The sequence below is a fragment of the Mus caroli genome, unplaced genomic scaffold (assembly GCF_978045245.1).
Source record: "Mus caroli unplaced genomic scaffold, Mus_caroli_1 scaffold_9, whole genome shotgun sequence".
Classification (NCBI taxonomy): Eukaryota; Metazoa; Chordata; class Mammalia; order Rodentia; family Muridae; genus Mus; species Mus caroli.
In genome coordinates this window covers 6,704,008-6,724,181 of record NW_028227264.1, presented here as the reverse complement: position 1 = coordinate 6,724,181, position 20,174 = coordinate 6,704,008, and the positions used below count along the sequence as shown (strand labels likewise).

The window sequence follows — 20,174 nt, the reverse complement described above, 5'->3', positions numbered from 1 at the left end:
GTGTGCTTCAACATGCTTGGCCCAGAACATCCATTCTTGCAGCATTGACTAAATCTGATGTATGAGCTCCTGTGTGGTGCTAGGTATTACACTAATGAAGAAAGAGATCCGAGGAAGACAGGCTCTATCAAACTGGAGGACACGGGTGGGAAGATATATGTGTATTCAGCATAAGCCAGGGTCCTCTTTAATGAGAAAAATACCTGGTCCTTCTCTCACCTCTAAAACCGTAACATGTCAAACACTCATCTGGAGCTGGACAGGGTCCGGGGCTGGGGACTGGGAAGGCTTTTTCCACCTTTTGGCTCTGGAATTCATGTTCTCTCCCTCTTGTGACCTATCATCTCAACACTGGTTTCTCCAGAAACAGGGGCCTGTGGGGTTTTCTTTTTCTTCCTTTCTTTCTTTCTTCTTCTTTCTTTCTTTCTTTCTTTCTTTCTTTCTTTCTTTCTTTCTTTCTTTCTTTCTTTCTTTCTTTCTTTCTTTCTTTCTTTCTCCCTCCCTCCCTCCCTCCCTCCCTCCCTCCCTCCCTCTCTCTCTCTCTCTCTCTCTCTCTCTCTCTCTCTCTTTCTTTCTTTCTTTCTTTCTTTTTTAAGAGTAAGGCTGGATATGACTGGTTATTTCTAACTGCATCCCTTAGACCATGCCTCCATTCACGGGCCTCCATCTATTGGTGAGTGAGGCTAGAAACTAAACTGAAGCCTTTCTCTGCAGAGAGAGGGGAGATAAAACACTATCAGATGGACATGCTTTTTCATGTCTTTCATTATGTAAATGCTTCTGAGATATCAGCCTATAATCTCATGAATTCACAATGAAGAAAATATCATGAATATGTGACATCTTTATTTCATGATCTCCCTGCTACTCCCTACATGCTAATTAATGGAAAGAAAATCAGGTGGTTTTCCTCCGATTCCTATCACCGTAGCTTGGTATGTATAGTCATTTATCCTGGTCTTTTTTTTTTTTTTTTGACTCTTTCTTTACAGTCATTGGCTGCATCCCCTAAGTGTACCTTGCTCAGTGGGCTGATGATGTTTCCAATTAGTCTGTCCCACGTTGGGCCCAGCCTCTCCATCACTGACCTCCTTACTCCGTCCCAGGTGAATTCCCTCCTTTCAGGAGAATTAATGGTGCACATTCGAAAGACGGGAAAGAGTCATTATTTAGCTGTTTAACAGAACACTGAAGTTGATAAATCCAGTTACATGTGGTATTCGTTTTCTATTACTGCATAATTAATTACCACAAACTTAGTGGCTAAAAATAATACCCATTTATCATCTCATAGTTCTGTAGGTTAAGTTTCTGGGCAAGCTTCAAGCTTGATAGAGTTCCCTGCTCAACGAGATTCAAGGTATCAGCTGGATTGGGCTCTGATGGAGGGGCTGAAGAAGTCTGTTCCTCCAAAGTCATTTAGGTTTTCAGGTGAAGTCACTTCCTTGCTACTGTAGATGTGAGCTCTCCGTGTTCTGCTCGCTGATAGCCACAGTCCACTCTGTGTATAGAGCAGCTGGCTCCTTACCCCTTTCCCGTGGCCCTCACTGTGCTCAAAGTAACCGTGGTAAGCTGACTTTTCAAGCGAATTTCTCATTTTTCAGCAAGAGAAACATGTTGAAAATTAACAGTATTAGATTAGGCTAACCCTAATGACTTCCTTGTTCTCATACACTGTAATCACCTTTGTGGTGAACGCCTGACTTAAGGGCATCCCCAAGTCCTTCTTACACTTACTTAGGAGGGGCAAAAGCTCCAAGGGCCAGAATCAGAGGGTCTGCCAGTGAACCCTGGCCACCACGCATTTCCCCAGAACAAGTTAGGAAGGACAAATGTTTGCTCTGTGGAGCCCCATGTTTCTGCCCAAGTGCAGATTGAAAAAGAAATTCCTCAAAAAAACATTAGTTGTGGGAGTGTCTGGAGTTGGTCAGGAGAAAGGATACATTTTGGTTTTGGTCCAGAGAAAACACCAAAACCAATCCCACCTCCAAACACCCCAAACCAAGCAGACTAACACCCGCCAACAGAACTCAAAACAATAAAAAATTAATGGTCATATAAAATAATTTGCATAGATTTAAAATTACCAACAATTTTTACAAGATTTCATTTAATGAGTACAATAAGAAATACATGTATTATGAAACATATATATTTGAAATATGCATATTTGGAAAAATATATACATGGAACTAAAAGGGATTGATTTGACAAGAAGTGGAGAGTATAGAAAGAAGCAGAGGGTGTTATCACAAGAGAGTAGCAATATCCCCTAGAGTGGAGGATAGAGCTTCTAATATTAAAAACCATGCTTTGATTTTACACGTAGGGTTTAATGGTTTTCTCATATGCTACCTCCTCAAAGAGATCGTCTCTTGTGAACTGACACAATCTCTCCCTGTTGCGTCACTTCTTAATGATTTTTTACAGAAATGACAAGAGTTTGAAGTTATCTTGGTTGCTAACATGCCTAATTGCGTGCTTTCTACATTTAGACTAGAATATCACATGATAAGCACTATGTTGGCTGCCACCCGCACCCTGGCAGGGAATGCAGAGTTCCCAGTCCTTTCCAAGTTCTGTTTTTACGTTGCTTCAGTGTTACTTCATTGCTGATTTCTAGGAACCCAGACTGACTAAACAGCTATAAAATATTTAAATTTACAAATAGTATTTAAATGAGTTTGGGTACCCCTCTAAGGTATTTGCATACCTTATTTTCTCATTGGGAATAAAATCTAGTGAAATTTATCTGTTTTCTTTTATAAGGAGTTAATATTTTTGAAACATTTATGTTTTAGGTTTTTTCTTTTTTAATTTCTAAGTTAAAAATATTTCTTTGAGCTCTGTGCTCAAAGAAAACATAATACCGTGAGCAAGCTTTCGCAGAGGTCCCAGAATGAATGGTTTTCCTATTCTCTGATATCTTCCCCCCAAATGAAGGCACAGTACAACACATTGTGTGTGTGTGTTTTGTATATGTGTGTATGTGTTTGTTTTGTGTTTGTGTGTATATATATATATACATATGTATATATATGTGTGTGTGTTTTGTATGTTTGTGTGTGTATTATATGTGTGTATGTTTATATGTGTATGTTTGTGTGTGTATTATATGTGTATATGTTTATATGTGTATGTTTGCGTGTATATATGGATTTGCATGTGCATGTGCCCTTGATTACACATGTACAGAAATCTACATTTTTCTCTAATTTTGTCTATCTTGTATTTTGAGATCAGCCCTGAGATTGAACCTGGTGTTTGATATTTCAGCTAGATGTGCCAGCAGTGAGTCCCCAAGATCTGCCCACCCATACTGAGTATACAGACAAGTTCCAGATGTCCAGCTTTTCATGTGATGTTGGGCATCCAAACTCAGGCCCTCATGCTATACAGCAAGCTGCTTACTCACAAAGCCTCCTCTCCAGTCTATACTGTGCTCTGTTCTATCACTGCATCCTCAAAATCCCTGGAAGGGGTGGTAAGAGCCCTTGCCCTTTAAATTTTGACATGCTTTGGTCAAGGAAAGGTGTGATGCAATGATTTGGGTTTATCTTAAGCAACATCTTTATAAACCCTCGAGAAGGTCATAATTTAAATATTTTCCCTTAGCCACAGTACTGGCTATATTCCTGATAAGAGTTGGTTTGGTCAACTCTGAACTTCCGCAAAGAAAAAGACACAGAACTATAGTTGACCCTGAGTAGACTTGGGAGAAATAATATGAGTGAGAAATAAGCCTTTGTTGCAAACTATTGAAATGCTGGGTCATTTGTTACTGCAGCATAATTGGACTACTCTGACTGATACAGATGGTCTGGCTCTTGTGTGCATCACTTCAGAAGATCTTGGCCTTAAGTCTTATTCGAGCCACTGCTGAGCAAGCAATTCCACACCTACTTCAGCTGACATCACCTAGGTACCAGTTGACAGCTCATTGGTTTAGGCCTGTGCTGGCTTAGTGCTTTTAGCTCCAGCGATGGCTTCATTCACTCTGTCAAGAACTCCCTACAGGAGCTGACTAAGCACTCACATGGATAAACAGGAAGTACAAGGAAATTAATACTTACCAGGATGGTTTGGATAAGTGGGGGATGGGAGTGGGTGGGGAAATGGGGTTCCCTCCTTGCTTTCTTCATGCAATATTCTGAGACGTGTTTGCTAATGCTTCTGAGAAAGCCCCTGTAATTGAGCAACACAGAGTCAAGTGGCTAATTTCATCCTGCATCCTGCATTGGCTTACTCTTCATTGTTTCATTGTCTTTTCCTCCCTCCTTTGCTCAGGGATTGTACTACTAAACACCTGCCCATAGACCATTGTCACAGGCTTTGCTTCCTAGAGGAATAAAACCAACCTTTTATTAGATTTCATTTCAATGGAACCAGTCAAGGCAGTGTCTACCACCACAGTGAATTATTATGTAGTTTTGTCATGTAAATGATCATACTGTATATTTACAGTAGCTTCAAAATATGACTATTCTATTAGTCACATTGGAAGTTATTTTTACTAGATTTATTGGTTCTGGTCTATGTCACTCCTCTGCCCTGGGCACTCAGTCATAGTATATTCATGACACAGCACATTAGTCTTGGTTGGATGGAACCCGTATTTGCTGGTTTGAGATAAGCTTTCTATGATGCAGCCAGGCCTTGGGATAGATTGTGTAGCCTAGAATAACTTTGAACTTTAGATTCTCCTTCTTCTATCTCCCAGCTACTGGGATTACAGTGTGTGCTGCTATGCCCGGTTTTATGCAGTGTTGGGGACTGAACCCTGTATTTAGTGTATTTCGAGACAAGCATTGTACCAACTAAGCTACATCCCCAACCCAAATGGTCAGATTGAGACTTCTTTTTAAACAGAACATTAGAAAAATCTGAACTGTTAAAGCTCAGTAGGGGTTTTGGTAGCATTATTATCCTAAAATACTTTGTTGCTCTTCAGCTCTGAGTTGCCAGTCCACAGTCAGTGCCTTGTAGGACACTTCTTATTTTTTTTGGGGGGGGGGGAACAGTAAATACTGTTTTATTTATGGATGGACTTGACTATATGCCAGTAATTCCTTGGCTCTGACCCTCCTCTGCTTCCTCTTCTGTCTGTCCTTGCAAACTTCAAAGTCGCAACTCAGTAGGACAGAGGGTACTTTTAAATCACCTCTTTATTTCATATGTCAGAAACTGGGTCTACGGGGGGGGGGGGGGTAAAAGAACCAGGTCATTTTGTGGTGTAGGGAAAAGAATAAAGAGGGGCAGGCTCTGAACTGTTAGAAAGATGCCGTTCCCTTTTTGACATAATTAAATTCTTGATTGTGATGCTCTTAAATGAACCATGAAATTCTAAGTACTTGCAATGCAAGTGTGATTTCTAACTACGGCTTTTTTTTTCCTGCCCCCCAATCTGAATGTTAAGGTGGCAGATGCATAACTAATCTTAGCGGAGTCTATATTAGGAAACCTGCAAGGTGTCTTTATTTAACTTGCATGATCTGCGAATGTAATGTAGTGCTAAGTAGCATGATTTCGCACATGATGCCTGAAAATATAAAAACAGCTTCGTTAATGTGAAAGGTGACTTTATATTTATTTTCAACGGGAATGAAAAATATAGAAAGGAAGTGTTAGTATATGTAATCACAGCAGGGGTGTGTGTGTGTGTGTGTTTGTGCGCATGCACATGCATGTGAGCGCTCATATGCCCGTTTCTGATAAACAAACACCAAGGCTCAGGGGTGGGTCCTGTGACACACAGACAAGGGAGATTCTAAAATCCTTTCATCCTACTGTAAATTTTCTGAAATGTATCCAACCTTCTGGGCTGTGTTTTTGTTTAGGGACATTTCCCTGGATCTGCTATTAGTTCCAGGAGATGCAGGTATTTTCTATTTCATCTCTGAAATCTCCGTTTCCAAAGAGCTGATCAGGGATTACCCATGGCTCTGTTTAATGTCATTGCTGCCGTGGGACAGATTGCTGAAGGAGCAAACAATGATATTTCAAGACCCAGCTGGGGAAGGGTGGGTGGGAGCAAGTCAACCACTCTGCATTAAAAGAAAAAAGTTAGCTCCTTCCAATATGGCTGCAGAATATTCCTGTCTGTTACATCCTATCCAGTACAAGTATGGAGAGACCACTCATGCCATATTTGAAGTTAAAATTCTGGGACATGGCTTCCATTTATTTAACCCTTTTGCCAATTTAAAATCTGTATTTCTTTTTTAAGGACCCACTTTTAGTGGATTAAGATTCCATTTTACTAGAAAAGTGTTCCCAACGTTCTTAAGGCAGCAAAGCCTTAAGATAATGTAAGAGATCTCAACTTGCTTCATAAATATCATGTTTTACATAAACGTATTCGAAGTTCTTGAATTCCTGATCACTTTTAAAACAATATTTTTTCTCAATAAAAGAAGACTGTAGGGGGAAAATACACATATCATGTTATAATGTGTGTATGTGCGCATGTGCATGCACACATGTACCTGGAGGGAAAGTCTATGTTTTTAAAACAATTAAAGAGATCTTTATGCTTCAACAAGCTGAGGACTATGTCTGTGGCAGTTATGTTCTATAGGGCATGCTTCACAGAGCTAAATGAAAATTTTAAAAGTTAATGGCTAAACAGTGCTTACAGCATGTGCATTAGTCATGATCTATTTTAATAACGTTTGTGGGTGACTAACTCAATAATGTTGCCGAGCGCTCATTATGGTTCTGTTCGGAAGATGTGCTAAGAATCAATTCTTCCTTAAGGATGAGTTTACGTTCCTTAGTGATGGAGCAAAAATGGGCAATTTCATGTCTCTGTGTAGGGTAGATGCTTACATGATGGTAGATATTGTTTTGGACAATACTCGCCACAGTCCTCAGAGATGTGGCACGCCATGGCGTTCCAGGTTGACAGAGGATAAGCTGAAAGAGTGGTGAGGCTGGATGGCTGGACACAGACCATTCATCCAGAAGTCACAAGCTTGGGGTTGAACCTAGCCTTGTGTAACTCCTGCTGGGGGATTTCACAGCTTCTCCGTAAGGAAAGGATAAGATGGTCCTAGAACTACCAGGAAGATGACTGGCCATTGAAACACACGGTTCCCCCTCCTCTAGCCACTGTGCTTCCACATCCACATCTACTTCACAGCATCTCCACACACTGTGAGTGCACAGGGACTTGAGCTCTCAGGGAAGCTGCCTATTTCGCCTTCTGCCCCCACTTCTCCTGGGTACCATCACTGTGTCACAGCAAGTGTGCATGGTTGAGACCTCTGGAGCGTGATGAAAGTTGGCCTGATTTACATCTTTGGCTGCTGCAGGTATCCATTCACGCCTCCTCACAGTTCCTTTAGGTGAGGTCAGCCCTTTGAGGGCAGTTCTGTTGACTCTGTACCTGTCGCTCCCTTATAGGTCCAAGCTGCCAGTCCATGAGAGCAGGCTGATGTCTGAAGGGTCTCATCTCCCCCTCCAAAATCAGAGACAAAGAGAGCAGTGAGAAATGATGTTGCTGTCCCCAGTGCTTCCTTCAGGCTGCCACTAAACATGCAAATATGCCCAGGATGGAATTGCTAAAGAGGATTATGTCACTTGCCTTGCTTCCCTGCCCATTTCAATTTGGCAGGTGAGGTCAAGGCCTATCAGAGGTCATGCTTCAGTATTTGGGGGGCTGAGTCTAATGGTAGGAGAGCATTGGTAATTTTGATAAAGGAGGCTGCCTGTGTTCAGAAATGCCTCTGTCACTTCAAAAGTGCTTGCTGTTTTCAAAGCTGGCAAGCTGAGCCCCCAAGAGAAACAGGCGTTTGTGAGCAGACCGGCCATCTTTGCAAATCCTCTCGCTAGACAGGAAACGTCAGCTCACCTTCAAGACAGGAAGGTCCCAGGTCTGTGGGATTAAGCCAGTTGGGAGGCTAGAAGGGTAAGTGTGTGGTGATTGTTCAGGAGGTGCTGTTTTGTGAAAGGACAAACTATTCCAGACTCAGGACTTGGTCTGAGACTTCCTGCGTTTGTGATCTCTCTGGTCTGGGGTGTCTAGAAATGAACTAGCACAAAATAGTGGCTCTCAAAGTGTGGTCTGAAGACCCCCGAGGGTTCCTCTAGGAGACTTTGAGATATAATGTCATAAGAATGCCATTATCTGCCTTTTCATCATGTAAATGTGAGTACTGTCAGCAGAGCAATGGTGGGCACAAATGCTGGCACATGAATGCTAGTCTGTCTCTGTACTTTACCCCTGACCTCCTCACGGCCACAAAGCCTAAGAAACCATTCTCCATCATTAGAACCTCACTGAAGCAATAGAACTAATAATGATTTCATTTAATCTCAGCTTGGGTGTAGTTGTTTTGTTTTTTCCATTCTGAGTTCTAAGTGTCAGACTGGAAGTATGTGGCGCTCTTCCATGAGCACTGGGTGTGTGAATGGACCTGTGTCCCTGGCAGACATTGATGCTGTCTGTTGTTCTTACTGAACGTTCTTTTCCATGAAGTGCCATTCTCACTGGAGAGAGCTACTGTAGGTAAGCCATAGGTATTCACAGTGGGATATTTAGAAGACTACTTGAAAATAGTATTGAATACAGTATTTCCCTTTTCTTTTAAAAAAATTAAAAATGTTATATGTGTACATGTATGTCAGAATGAGCATGTGTGTGTATGTATGTGTGTGTGTGTGTGTATGAGTGTGTGAGTATGTGAGAATGAGCATGAGTGTGTGAGAATGGCATATATTGTGTATATGTGTGTGTGAGTATGTGTGTGTGCATGTGTACATGTGTGTGTACGTATGTGTGCAGAATCCTGACAGAGAGTGTCAGATTCCATGGAGTTGGAGTTACAGGCAACTGTGAGCAGCTGTGTGGGTGTGGGACACTGATGGGTCCACTGCAAGAGAAGCCAGTGTTCTGAACTTCTGATTCATCTCTCTAGCCCCTGAACCCCATATTTCAAGAAAGACAACAGACAATATTTATTGTTAATGACAAAAGGCAAATGTTTAAGTGGAAAATAGAAATCTAGAAAATTCTCTCTCTTGACAGTCCCTAGTGATTTTTTTCTTTAATGAGATGTATTAGCACATGATATACATATATATATATATATATATGTATATATATATATATATATATATATATGTTACAGTCCTTAGTGTAGTCTTATAAATGTACTTTACATAATTCAAGAAGTTTATATCAAGAGTAGAATAGGAAGAGGCCAAAGTTTTATATAAACTTTTTTATATAAAATAGGCACTTTATATCTAAATAAACATTGTGCATAACGTTATATATTCTGTGTGAATATAAAATTCCTGTTTACTAAAATTCACATTTGCATATACTTCTAAAAACAACAAAGCAGTGTCAACTATCCCTAACATCATTTTGCAAATTATGTCTGTTGCTGAAAGGTGCTCTCTATTTGTCCCCTAAGGATGAGGTAACAGCCACCACAAGCTAGGTGGCTTAAAACAGAGAACCTTTCCCGCCTGCTTGTAGAGGCCTGAAGTAAACGGAGGCCTGGATCCCTCTAAAGACTCAGAGGGGAGCATCCTTCCTTCCCTTCTGGACCTGCTGGTGATGCTCTGAACTTATGGTGGCTTTCTGGTGGTTCATCCCTATCTCTGTTTCTCCCTTCATGTGGTCTTCTTCTTAGTATGTCTCCACTTCCTTTCTCCTTCATAGGAGTCCACCAGACAATGGGGGTTCAGGCCCACCTTAAAACTCCAGTTTGTTTAACTCAGATCTGTGATAAGTTCCAACTATAGAACAACCTGTTTCCCACTGAGGTTCCACTTTTGAGATGCTTCTCAACTGCTATGAATGGCCAACTCAACTGCCCTGAATACATGCCATTTGGTAAGGTGGAACTTGCCATAGGTCAGACTGTTCTGCCCGAGGTTAGCCGCTTTCCCAGAGTAGTGCACCTGTAGCCCAAAACCTCAGCTTCTTCATTTATTAACTAGGTTCTGGCTCACTATCAACTTGGTGTGGGGTGAGGAGGAGAGATTATATGTAAACACACATTCACTCTGTGGTGCCTGCCATAGGGAGATTTCCTCCAGTAAATAGTAATGGTCTACGTACAACCATGGAGCAGCGGATAATAGCTCTCCTGGCGTGTGGTGGGTACCTACCATCATGACAAATATATTTATGGTCAGTGGAGTAAGAGAAAACAGATACTAAGACTAACTGTGATTTCAAAGATTGTTAATTAATAGTAACAGATGCTGTTACTACAAGTAAGAAAATGAAACAGGGATAGGGAAAGAGGAGCAACTGGGTGAGGGGCCCAGAACACTGCCTAGAGACCATTATCACCAGGAGCTTTTATCAGCAACAGAGCCACCAAGTAAGGGCGTTTCAAAGGACTTCACTAGAGAGCTAACCGCTCCAAACTGTGCATCCAGGGATTTCCAATCTTCAGTGTTGCACTCAGAGGCCCATGCTTTGATCATGTTTTGTATGGCATTTGGAGGCATGGCATCACAGTGTGAAGAGAAACTCCAGAAGCTCTGGCACTGCACCATCCCATCTGACCTGCTTTCTTATGAGACACCAGTGTCCCCATTGACGTGGCCTGGGTGGGTGGACTTCAGTCTTGTTACACCCTCCTTAGAGTTCTTACCCCAACTGCCTATCCTGCAGCCAGCCTTGGCCTGCCTCTGCTACAGAAGGAGACAGAGCTTCATCGTGAGCTTTCTTGCCTGACCTCAGTTTTGCCAGTATCTGAGCCCTTCTGGTCATTTGCCTCTTGAGTCTTCCTAAGGCCCCTCTAGAACCTCTTCCCCACCTCACCCCATTATCCCTCTTGACATCAGCAGTCCTTATCACCTTGATGGCCTGTGTCCACACCGTGAGATCCATTCCCCTCAATCTGGAACTGTGGCTAAGCTCCTTGTCTATTCTGAACTCACTTCCATTTCACTTCCTCAGCCATACTATTAAACCTCTGAAAAGAGAGATGACCTAACCTTGGGTTCCTGTTCTGACTGGCTGTTAATTATTGCAGATCATAGAAAGCTTCATCCTGAATCCCCCGCAGTTGCATTCCTGAGCCTTTGTTACTGATGGAGGAGCTGGCTGAGACTCTGACTTCAGGCCCCTAGAAGCTCCTGCAGTACTGGCTGTCCCTGGCTGACCACAGGCCTTCAGGTGGTTCTGTGTGTGGGAAGTCCTCTCACAGAAGAGTGCTCAGTGCTGAGGTCTGCAGAGCAGCTTTTTAAGTTGTGAATTTACATAACTGTTCCGTTGGAAAAATTATAACATCAGTTAATGCCCCGAGGATAACATAGACAAAGATGTTTTTGCTTTTTTAACCTCAGTGTGTTTCTGAGAGTTTTATGAATAATAAGTGTGTAGGAAAATTCCCAGGCAGCCTCTTTAGGAGAGTTTGCATTTGCTGAAAAGCTGTAGATAAGTCGGGAAGTGAAGATTAGAAATGCGTGTTCAGAGGAGGCATGGAGAGGCAGGTCCTTTAAATCCATCTAATTTGCTCCAGAAAGGGAATATTAAACCAACAAGGATGGAGACAGATTGGCTAATCAACAGGACTTGGTCTTCATTTGACAGAGGACATTTTACATATTGGTTTCTAAAGAAAAAGAAGGAACTATTCTAGCCTATCGAATCTAAGGACGTCTATTCTGTAAGTTTCTCTAAAATAGAACACAGGTGAAGGTGTTTTATAGACCAGTTCTTTGTATAGTATGAAATCACATCTTCTTTTCTGTTGGGGCCAGAGGCCAGACTGAACATCTCCAAGCAGCACGCTGAAGGAAAAAAAAAGAAAAGGACTGTCAGGACCCACAGAAGCTTAGTGACCCATGTCACTTTTATTCTTTGCAGATGAAAGAAAATAACTTTCTAGATTAAAATTCCCTAACAAGAGCTTATTTTGATGAGAATTTGTATGTAAGAATGCTATACTATAGATAGACCTGGAGATCTCTACCAATGCTACAGCCCTCACCTAAGAAATGAGGCTGCGGGGAGAGGACAGGAGACACAGTTCAAACCACAACGAAGCTCTGACTCTGTACTTAAAACATCGAGATTTCTTGAGATCTTACTTTTCTCAGTTGATTATTCTGAGTTTTAGGCAACTTCAAGTCTGTTGTTCTTTTTAACTTGTGCTTCTTCCCCTAGTTACAGGCAACCAGAGCTTCATACACGCTAAACATCCCGAGAGGTGGGTTTCCACTTTGATATTACTCTAAAGAGCAACCGCAGATGCAAATCCAATAGCCACACAGTCTCCATATTTAGTGTTTCCAATTAAGAAAAGTGGTCCTCCTGAACAATTAAGCATCTCTGTACTTTCCATGCCCTGGGGAGTGAGACGGGTAGCAGCTGTCTCCCAGAAAACTTATTAAGGAAGATGACGCTGTCTCCTAGACGACAAAAGAAGACAACCAAAGTTGGAAAACTGTAGGTATTTGGTGACATATTTTCTTTTATCTTCATGACCTACTAAAGCTAAGATTTTGACAGTTATCCATACCATATCTCCTGTTATTACTGAAAAAGGTAGGACTTTGCTTAGAACAGGGGTTCTCAACTCCACAGGGATTACATACCAGATATCCTATATATCAGATATTACATTATGATTCATAACTGTAGAAAATTATAGTTATGAAGTAACAACAAAATGATTTTATGGTTGGGAGCCAGCCTCCATTTTATAGAAATTATTCTGCATCTATTTTCCAAATACCGAGAATATGGATGTGTGAAACCACACCCATCAGGAAACTTGGTATTCTTCTTTCCCCCTGCTTCTCCCTCCCTCCCAGCCTCCCTCCCCCTCCCCCATTCTCTGTGATAAGGTCTCTTGTAGCCAGGCTGATCTCCAATTCACCATGTAACTGAGGATGGCCTTGGGCTTCTGAATGCCCTGTGTCCAATTTCAAATGATGGAAGTACAGGCATGTGGCACCCCACTTAACTTCATGCTGTTCTTTTAATCTTTCTGCACATCTGGTCCTAAAACACAAGAAAGCTCCAGCTGTTTTAAGGCCAGAGAACAATGCAGCACTCCATCATTCTAGGATGGTTTTAAAGATGTTTGAGAGGCCACCAAATACACTGTTACTCTCATGGCTCTCCTTTTCACTTCTCCTCCCGCCTCTTCCCCCTCCCCCACCTCAACCCTTCTTGTGGTACCGAAAATATAAGGCCAGACTTCTTAAATGTTAGAGGTGAGCTCTCTACCTACCATGGAGATCCACCTTCATCTCACCTTCTGGCTTGTTAGGCCCACTTGCTTACTAACCAAGGAAGAAGACATAACAACCGTGAATATATTGATACTACCCTGGCTGGGGTGAAAAGAGACACATTTGTCTTGTATGAGAATGCCAGGTAATTTAGGGAAAATGGGTTACTAAAAAACAAAAAAAGTAAGGCTCGAGATTTGTTCTGCTGAATGCATGTTTGACTCTAAGAGGTCTTAATTGTTTGCTTAGCTTGTCAAGATTCTGAGTCTGCTCGTTTTTATTCCATTGAGTGGGACCTGTGAGGATGAGACTGCAGGGTATCACAGTGTCTACCAGCCGTCAGGGCATGGAAAGCATCAGTAACAGGGAGAATCTTAACATTTCCCAAGTCGTGAGGAAACACAGGCTCTTCTAATTACTGCTCTCCCAACTTGCAACTCTTCATGCCCCAGTTGTGGAATCCCGTTTGTCTGCCTCTCAACCTCTTCCCTTGGGAATGGGAAAGAGCGAATGACAAGACCGGGCTTGTTGGATGAATTTGCTTTGCTTTTGTGGAACCGAGAACAGGAGAGACGCGGGAGGTCACTGGACAGAGGCTAGATTTATGAAGTGAGGTCATGCTTCCAGTCTCCAGACGAGTTTAATGTGGAGCGTGTCAGTCTTTGAGGCACAATAAACTGTCCAAAGGCATTTGTTCTGGCTGCATGTCTGTGGAACATGTGAGGGCATGAAGGCCATTCAGCTGACTTCACTCTGAGTTCTGCCTCACCCAGGGTAGGAGTGTTATGAACCTGTTCTTTCTCAGCCAATGTCTTCTTTCCTCGTGACTGCTTAAATCCTAACTTGAGACCCTGACAACTTGCTTTCTTCCTAATACTAAGTCAGTGATCTTGTACAACCCAGTAAATATGATAGTTGTTGTTAATACCCTGTCATGTATTTTTATACTAAGCATTAATAATGAAGCCACTATACCTTCTTTTGTGTTTCAGTAATCTCTCCTCTTTAGGACTTCATCATACTCCCCTATACCCCTCCAGACCATCCAAAAACTCTGCTTGTTAAGATAGATTGAAGACCTCAATCACAGGAGGTGATTTTAACTGAGGCATTGAATTAAGTTAGATTGTTTTAAAGGTGACTTTTTGAATATATTAATTATTAGTAAGGTTTTCTTAGGTGCGAGCCAAATACCAAACCTGAGGACTATAAATAGTTTTCTCTCTGGGAAGGTGAATGACTAAGCTTGGTCAGTAATACTTCCTACCAGGTTAGATTGCCTGATTATGTTGTCTCCCACGCTAATAGTTAATGGCATATTAGCTATGAGTTGTAGTCAGCAGGGAGCCATAGCAAGAGCAAGGGGAAGAAAGGCCCGTTCTGAGAGGTCTCAGAGAGATGTGTAGAATTAGTCTTTAAAAGAGTCTTTGTGGAATCTGAAAAATGACTTGCGTTTGAAGGGCATTGTTACATTTCAAAGAATAAACCTCAGTATAAGGGTGAACTGAGATAGACTAGGAAGCAAAACAAAACAAAAACACATTCAACCTTTCCCCCCCAAGAACCTTTTCTAATAAAACAACAACAAACACAAAGCAAACAAACAGACCAAGAACCCCAACCCCGTGTTGGATCCCAGAAACAGGAAACCCAGAGAGGGGCAAGAGTTAGGTGTCTTTGTCTCTTTAACCTCTCCTTTCCTCCTGCTCCTCTTTCTCCATCCTGAGCCTGTCAGGGGCTTCTCAGTATATGCCAGAGTATTACAGATGGGCCGAAACCTATCATCTGTGTCTGCCTTTCAGTTTCAGAGGAGTCAGTGTGACAATAAAAGGGTTAAAACTGTCAACACCTGTAAGACCATGGAGAGGATTAATGTAATGTAAACACGAGGCCCTGAAAGCCAGTGACCACACAGCAAATTCATTTTGTTCTGCTACTGCCTGCATTCACAGAAATTCTTATTTGTCTCCCTCCATCTCATGGTTCTGAAACGCCTTGCAGAAGAAATCATTGTTTGTGAATACAAATGATAATGTTTAAAGTTGATTGTGAATCGTCTTTATTTTGGACGATGCATCCGGAATTAGCACTAGTGGCTACAGTTATAGTTGAATACAAAAGTTGCCTTTGCATGTGAGATAGGCAGCCATTAACATTTGGAGCCTTTGCACAATGTTGATTAAGACTCTGTTATTACAAGTTGCTAACGTGTTATTGAATAATGTGATTGAGAAATCTGAACTATTATAAGGTAGATGTGAGATTTGCATTTTCCTTGTCTTACAAGGGACACGCAAGAGGGGAGGAAAAAAGGAGACCATTTAAAGTAAAGCAAAGGCTTGAGAAGAATATAATGTGTTGCTCTTCCATTATCCGCTTAAAGGAGAAAGTGAGTTCATAAAAAGCAGAGGTGCTGAAAGCTGTTTTTCAGAAGTCTGCATGGTAACCAGAAAGGTCCAAGCCTGGCGTGAAGACAGGAACAGTCGTCCGCAGTGGACTTGGGGAAGAAGGGATAAAACCTAACCTCAGTAACCCAGATATGTTCAAATCCACAGGTCCCAATGGCCGGCATCCTAGAGTACTTAATGAATTGGCCGAAGTCATCACAGAACCACTAGATATCATTTTTGAGAGGCCGTGGCGGACTGATGAGATGCGGAAGACTGGAAAGGGGCGTATTTAGGACCTTCTTTCACAAAGGGAACTGGATGGTGACTCTGCAAACACTTATCAGCTTAACGTTTTCTCGGAAAATTCTGGAATTATCAACTTAGTTAGCCGAGTAATACTCTTGGAGTAGTCAGGAGTAAGGCAGTGACCGACCATCTGTGGAAATATATTGAACTTGGTTTTCAATGGACACTCCATGCAGGAAGAAGTCTGATACATCTCTTGGAATTTCTCTCCTTTGCTCTTGGAGTTTTTCACTCTCATAGATAGGGTTGATTAAGACTTGTGGGAAATTACTGATTTTAAGTATACTACATAAAAGTAGGTTTCTTACAATAGCTACTTAATTATATAGTTTTCAAATTAGCCTCTGTCTTGAGAAAAGTAACTTTCATTTTATGTTTTAATGTACATGTTATGTTACTTCATATAGGGCCTTGTTTTCATTAAGTTACAATATTTCATATAATTCTATATAAACTAGTTTGGTGAAGGAACTCTTACTTTAGGTGCCTTGTATAGTGATTTCACATGTAAGTATAACCATAACACAGACAGATTAAGGAAGAAATTGTTTTCTGACTTTTAAAGTGTAATCTGGTAGAAGGATGACTGTTACATTAGGAGTACCATGTCCTGATACACATCAGTTATTCATATTCTTCTTGACCCTTGCCCACCTTCCCAAGTTTCTTTCTCTCATCCCACCCATCTTCATGAGCTTCTGATACCAGGTAGTGAGCAGGGATGTCAGCCTTGGCAATGGGCAAGAGGAGCCTTTTCTGCACATCTTTGCTCATGGAAAATAAAGGAAAGGAGAGGGAGGGGGAAGGAAACCTGGAGTATAATTTTTTTTCTCATCATTATTTCCTTTGGGTGTTGGTAGTCTGCTTTTCTGCTAAGAAAATGCAACCATGATGATGGGGTCTAAACTTCATTGAGAAAAGGCTATAGGTGATTTAACACTGTTAACAAGCAACCGGGACTACGAGTTTGGAGAGACCCTCAGCTGTACTGTACTGTGCTGTACTGTACTGTGCTGTACTGTAGAGCCACCCTTTCACTACTCAGAAGTACAGCACAGATGAAAGCTTGTGCCACTATAATTATGGACACAAACAGAAAACTTTTAAAGGCAAGAGCTTGATGTTCACTTTGTCTCTAGAAATAGGTAGGCAATTAAGAAGGGATTACATCTCCAGAGGCGCTCATGACAGAATACTGTTTTTTAAAAAAAATTCAAAGTTTAACCACTTGAGCTGCCTTCAGGGGTGAATTTAGGCACTGTGCAAAGCCTTTCTCTGGCTTAAATACAGATGTAAGGAAATTAACTTCTAAGAGTACATGTGAGTTGCCCCCTATGAGCTGCATACAATCAACTGCTTGTCACCTTTTCAAATAAGCTGATCTGTAAAATACCTGTTAGATTTTTTGAATGAGGTGAGGGTGTCTGCATAGATTACTGATATGATTTATTGTGATAATAAACGGCTTCCTGGTTGAGACCTCATTTCCAGGCGCCGCGTCTGTGGCAGATTTATTTTACAGATGTACATTTGCATGCGTTTGTTGAACTGTGGCTAGCAAGGACCCAGTTTCTGAAAAATCTATTATTTTCTCCGGAGGCAATAGAATAAAATCTTCTGTGACCAAAAGGGCCCTTGGGTCCTTTCGAGCTTTATTTTCAATTTGAATGATGTCCGCCTTCAATTATTTGGCTAAATCTAAATCTTGTCTCCATGCTGCTATTAGAATTTGAAATTAACAATAATCTACCTAAGTTATGAGTCACAATTTAGGATGGTGGAATAGCCAGTGGGTCAGGAAGATGTCTCAGGTAAAGCTAGAAGAATAAAACTCTGGAAGAGAACCAATGAAAAGAAGCTTGCGAATTCCTTTGTATTGAATCCAGATGAAGTAAGAAGACATCAAAGGAATTCTGACTTTGAATTGCATCTATAGGGACTTATCTTCAAGAGTCAATTTCTCATTGTGTCTTTATCCCCATTTATCTAAGCACTGGTGATTTCCTTAATATCTAAATGTAAATGATGAAAAGATAACACCAAGACTCAAATCTTGATCATGTCAATGATTCATAGTTCCTAGAAAATTAAGTCATAAGTGACAGGGTTTTAGTTTATAATATCGAGAGGTTTAGAGAATAATTGCAAAAGTTTCTACAGCTTAAGAAAATTTGAGTGTATGAAGAAATCTCACTTATGCAAAGTGTTGCTTTGCTCAGTATGGTGGTACACATCCATAATCCCAGCAAAATTCCAAGTTCAAGACCAGCCTAGGTAAGCAAATCAGAACAAAACAGAGTAAAATAGGAGGGAGTATGGAGACAGCTTAGTTGGTCAAGTTTGTACCATGCACGCAAGGGGACCAGTGTTTGAACCTCAGAACCCATATAAAAAAGCCAGATATGCAGTACTGGGGAGGAAGAGAGCAAGATCCCCATGAACTGCTGGCTGGCCTCCTAGTCTATTTGGTGAGTTATAGGCCAATGAGAGACCCTGTGTTGAAACAATCAAAACAGAGACACCAAAATAAGATCTGCCTGCAGAGGACATCTCTGCCTTACACACACACACACACACACACATACACACACAATCACACAATGATGGAGGAAGGGGGGTGTCAGAGAGAGATTTCTAGATATAGAAAACAGCAATTTAAGGGAAAAACAAAGTCAGAAATCTCAGGAAAAAGAAACCCTGAACTTTTGGCCACAATATAGTTTCTCAGTTCAGATCAAGCAGTTTCTTAGAAGAGAGAAGTTGAACTTGAACTGGAGGATGAGAGTGAGCACTACATTTTTCCTTTGAAATTGCACAGATTGTAGTTGAAATTCTAGAACTACCCCAGGAGTTTTCCTGTGCTGGCACTGCTAGGTTCCTAAGCTGTAGTATAGCTTGAGGAATCATGGGAAATAATTCTGCAACTTAAAGCTTCTTTTCTCTCTTCCATAACTGGCAGAAATAAGCATCTCCTGCACTTCTTAAGAGGCTTTCCCTTCCTGAATTTCAGTTATTTTATTCATTTCCTCTTATGTGGAAGAGATTACCTTAAGACTAACTAGAGAATTCAAGTATATGTTGACATGTCCGGCCACTGTCCCGTAAATAGGGACTTTTGCTTTCTTTTGAGCTTAGAAAAGCTACCTTGTGCAGTCACAATAGGAGTTCCGTGAATGACTAGCAGCTGAATGGAGAGAATTAGACTGAACTACAATAGGCTAGGGAGGTGGCTCAGCCAGGAAGATACTGCCCTTGTAAGCACACAGGGCAGAATTAGACCCCAGAATCCTCATTTGTAAAGAATAACATGGTGGCAAGTACTTGTAATCCAGTGCTAGGGAGGTGAGGAAATTTGGATCCCTGGAGCTAGCCTGGCCTACTTGATGAGCTCCAGGTTAGTGAGAGACCCTGTTTTTCTTTCACACACCTAAGGTGGATGGCATCTGAGGGACAACATTTGAGGTTGTCCTCTGGTCTACACCCTCTCTCTCCCTCTCCCTCCCTCCCCCCTTCTCTCTCTCTCTCTCTCTCTCTCTCTCTCTCTCTCTCTCTCTCACACACACACACACACACACACACATACCACATCCCCCACCCCACAAAAAACTGATCAGGTTTATAAAGACCAGCTCTTTTCTTGTCTGGAGAAATTGTCATATGGGCACACAGGTAGATATTTTGTTTGTATTCCTGCTTCCATAACAACATCAGATATATACATTCAGCAAGTGGGTGTGGCAGATGTGTGTGGTCCTGTGTTGCACAAGGTAAGAGCGCAAGGGGCTACCCTCATCATTGTATCTGCATCTGCGATGAATCTGGCCAAGCAATGATGCAGATGATGAGGAGTCAGCCAGCTCTTTTCTATGCTATGAAAACAAGGCACTCATATCGATGAGCAGCGACACCTGTCTCAGAACTGACACCATCAAGACTGAGTATTTTTATCATTGAGTATTGCAAATAGTTCACTTGTGCTGAAGAGCAACGAAAAGAGAAGCTGAAGAAAGTAAACTGTGGGGGAATGCTTCACTCATATCTACTATGAGTGATATCTAAGTTGGTGTGGAAGTAACTTGTCCAGGTTGATGAGCTATTCCACACTTTTAAGGATCCAAGGGAATAAAATCGAGTATTGGAGTCAGAGACATAAAAATGAAATGAAGTGGCGCACACCTTTAATCCCAGCACTCAGGAGGCAGAGGCAGGTGGATTTCTGAGTTCGAGGCCAGCCTGGTCTACAGAGTGAGTTCCAGGACAGCCAGG

General features: G+C 41.6%; 1 protein-coding gene across 1 annotated transcript in view; it reads left to right on the top strand.

Annotated features, from left to right (window-relative positions):
* The window catches only part of Samd5 (sterile alpha motif domain containing 5), an 89,056-nt gene extending 69,086 nt beyond the window's left edge, over nt 1-19,970 (top strand). The window contains exon 3 of the mRNA XM_021175243.3: nt 15,768-19,970. Within this exon, the coding sequence (XP_021030902.1) occupies nt 15,768-15,830 (63 nt within the window). The 3' untranslated portion in view covers nt 15,831-19,970. The remainder of the gene's footprint in view (nt 1-15,767) is intronic.
* Nucleotides 19,971-20,174: the final 204 nt, after the last annotated feature.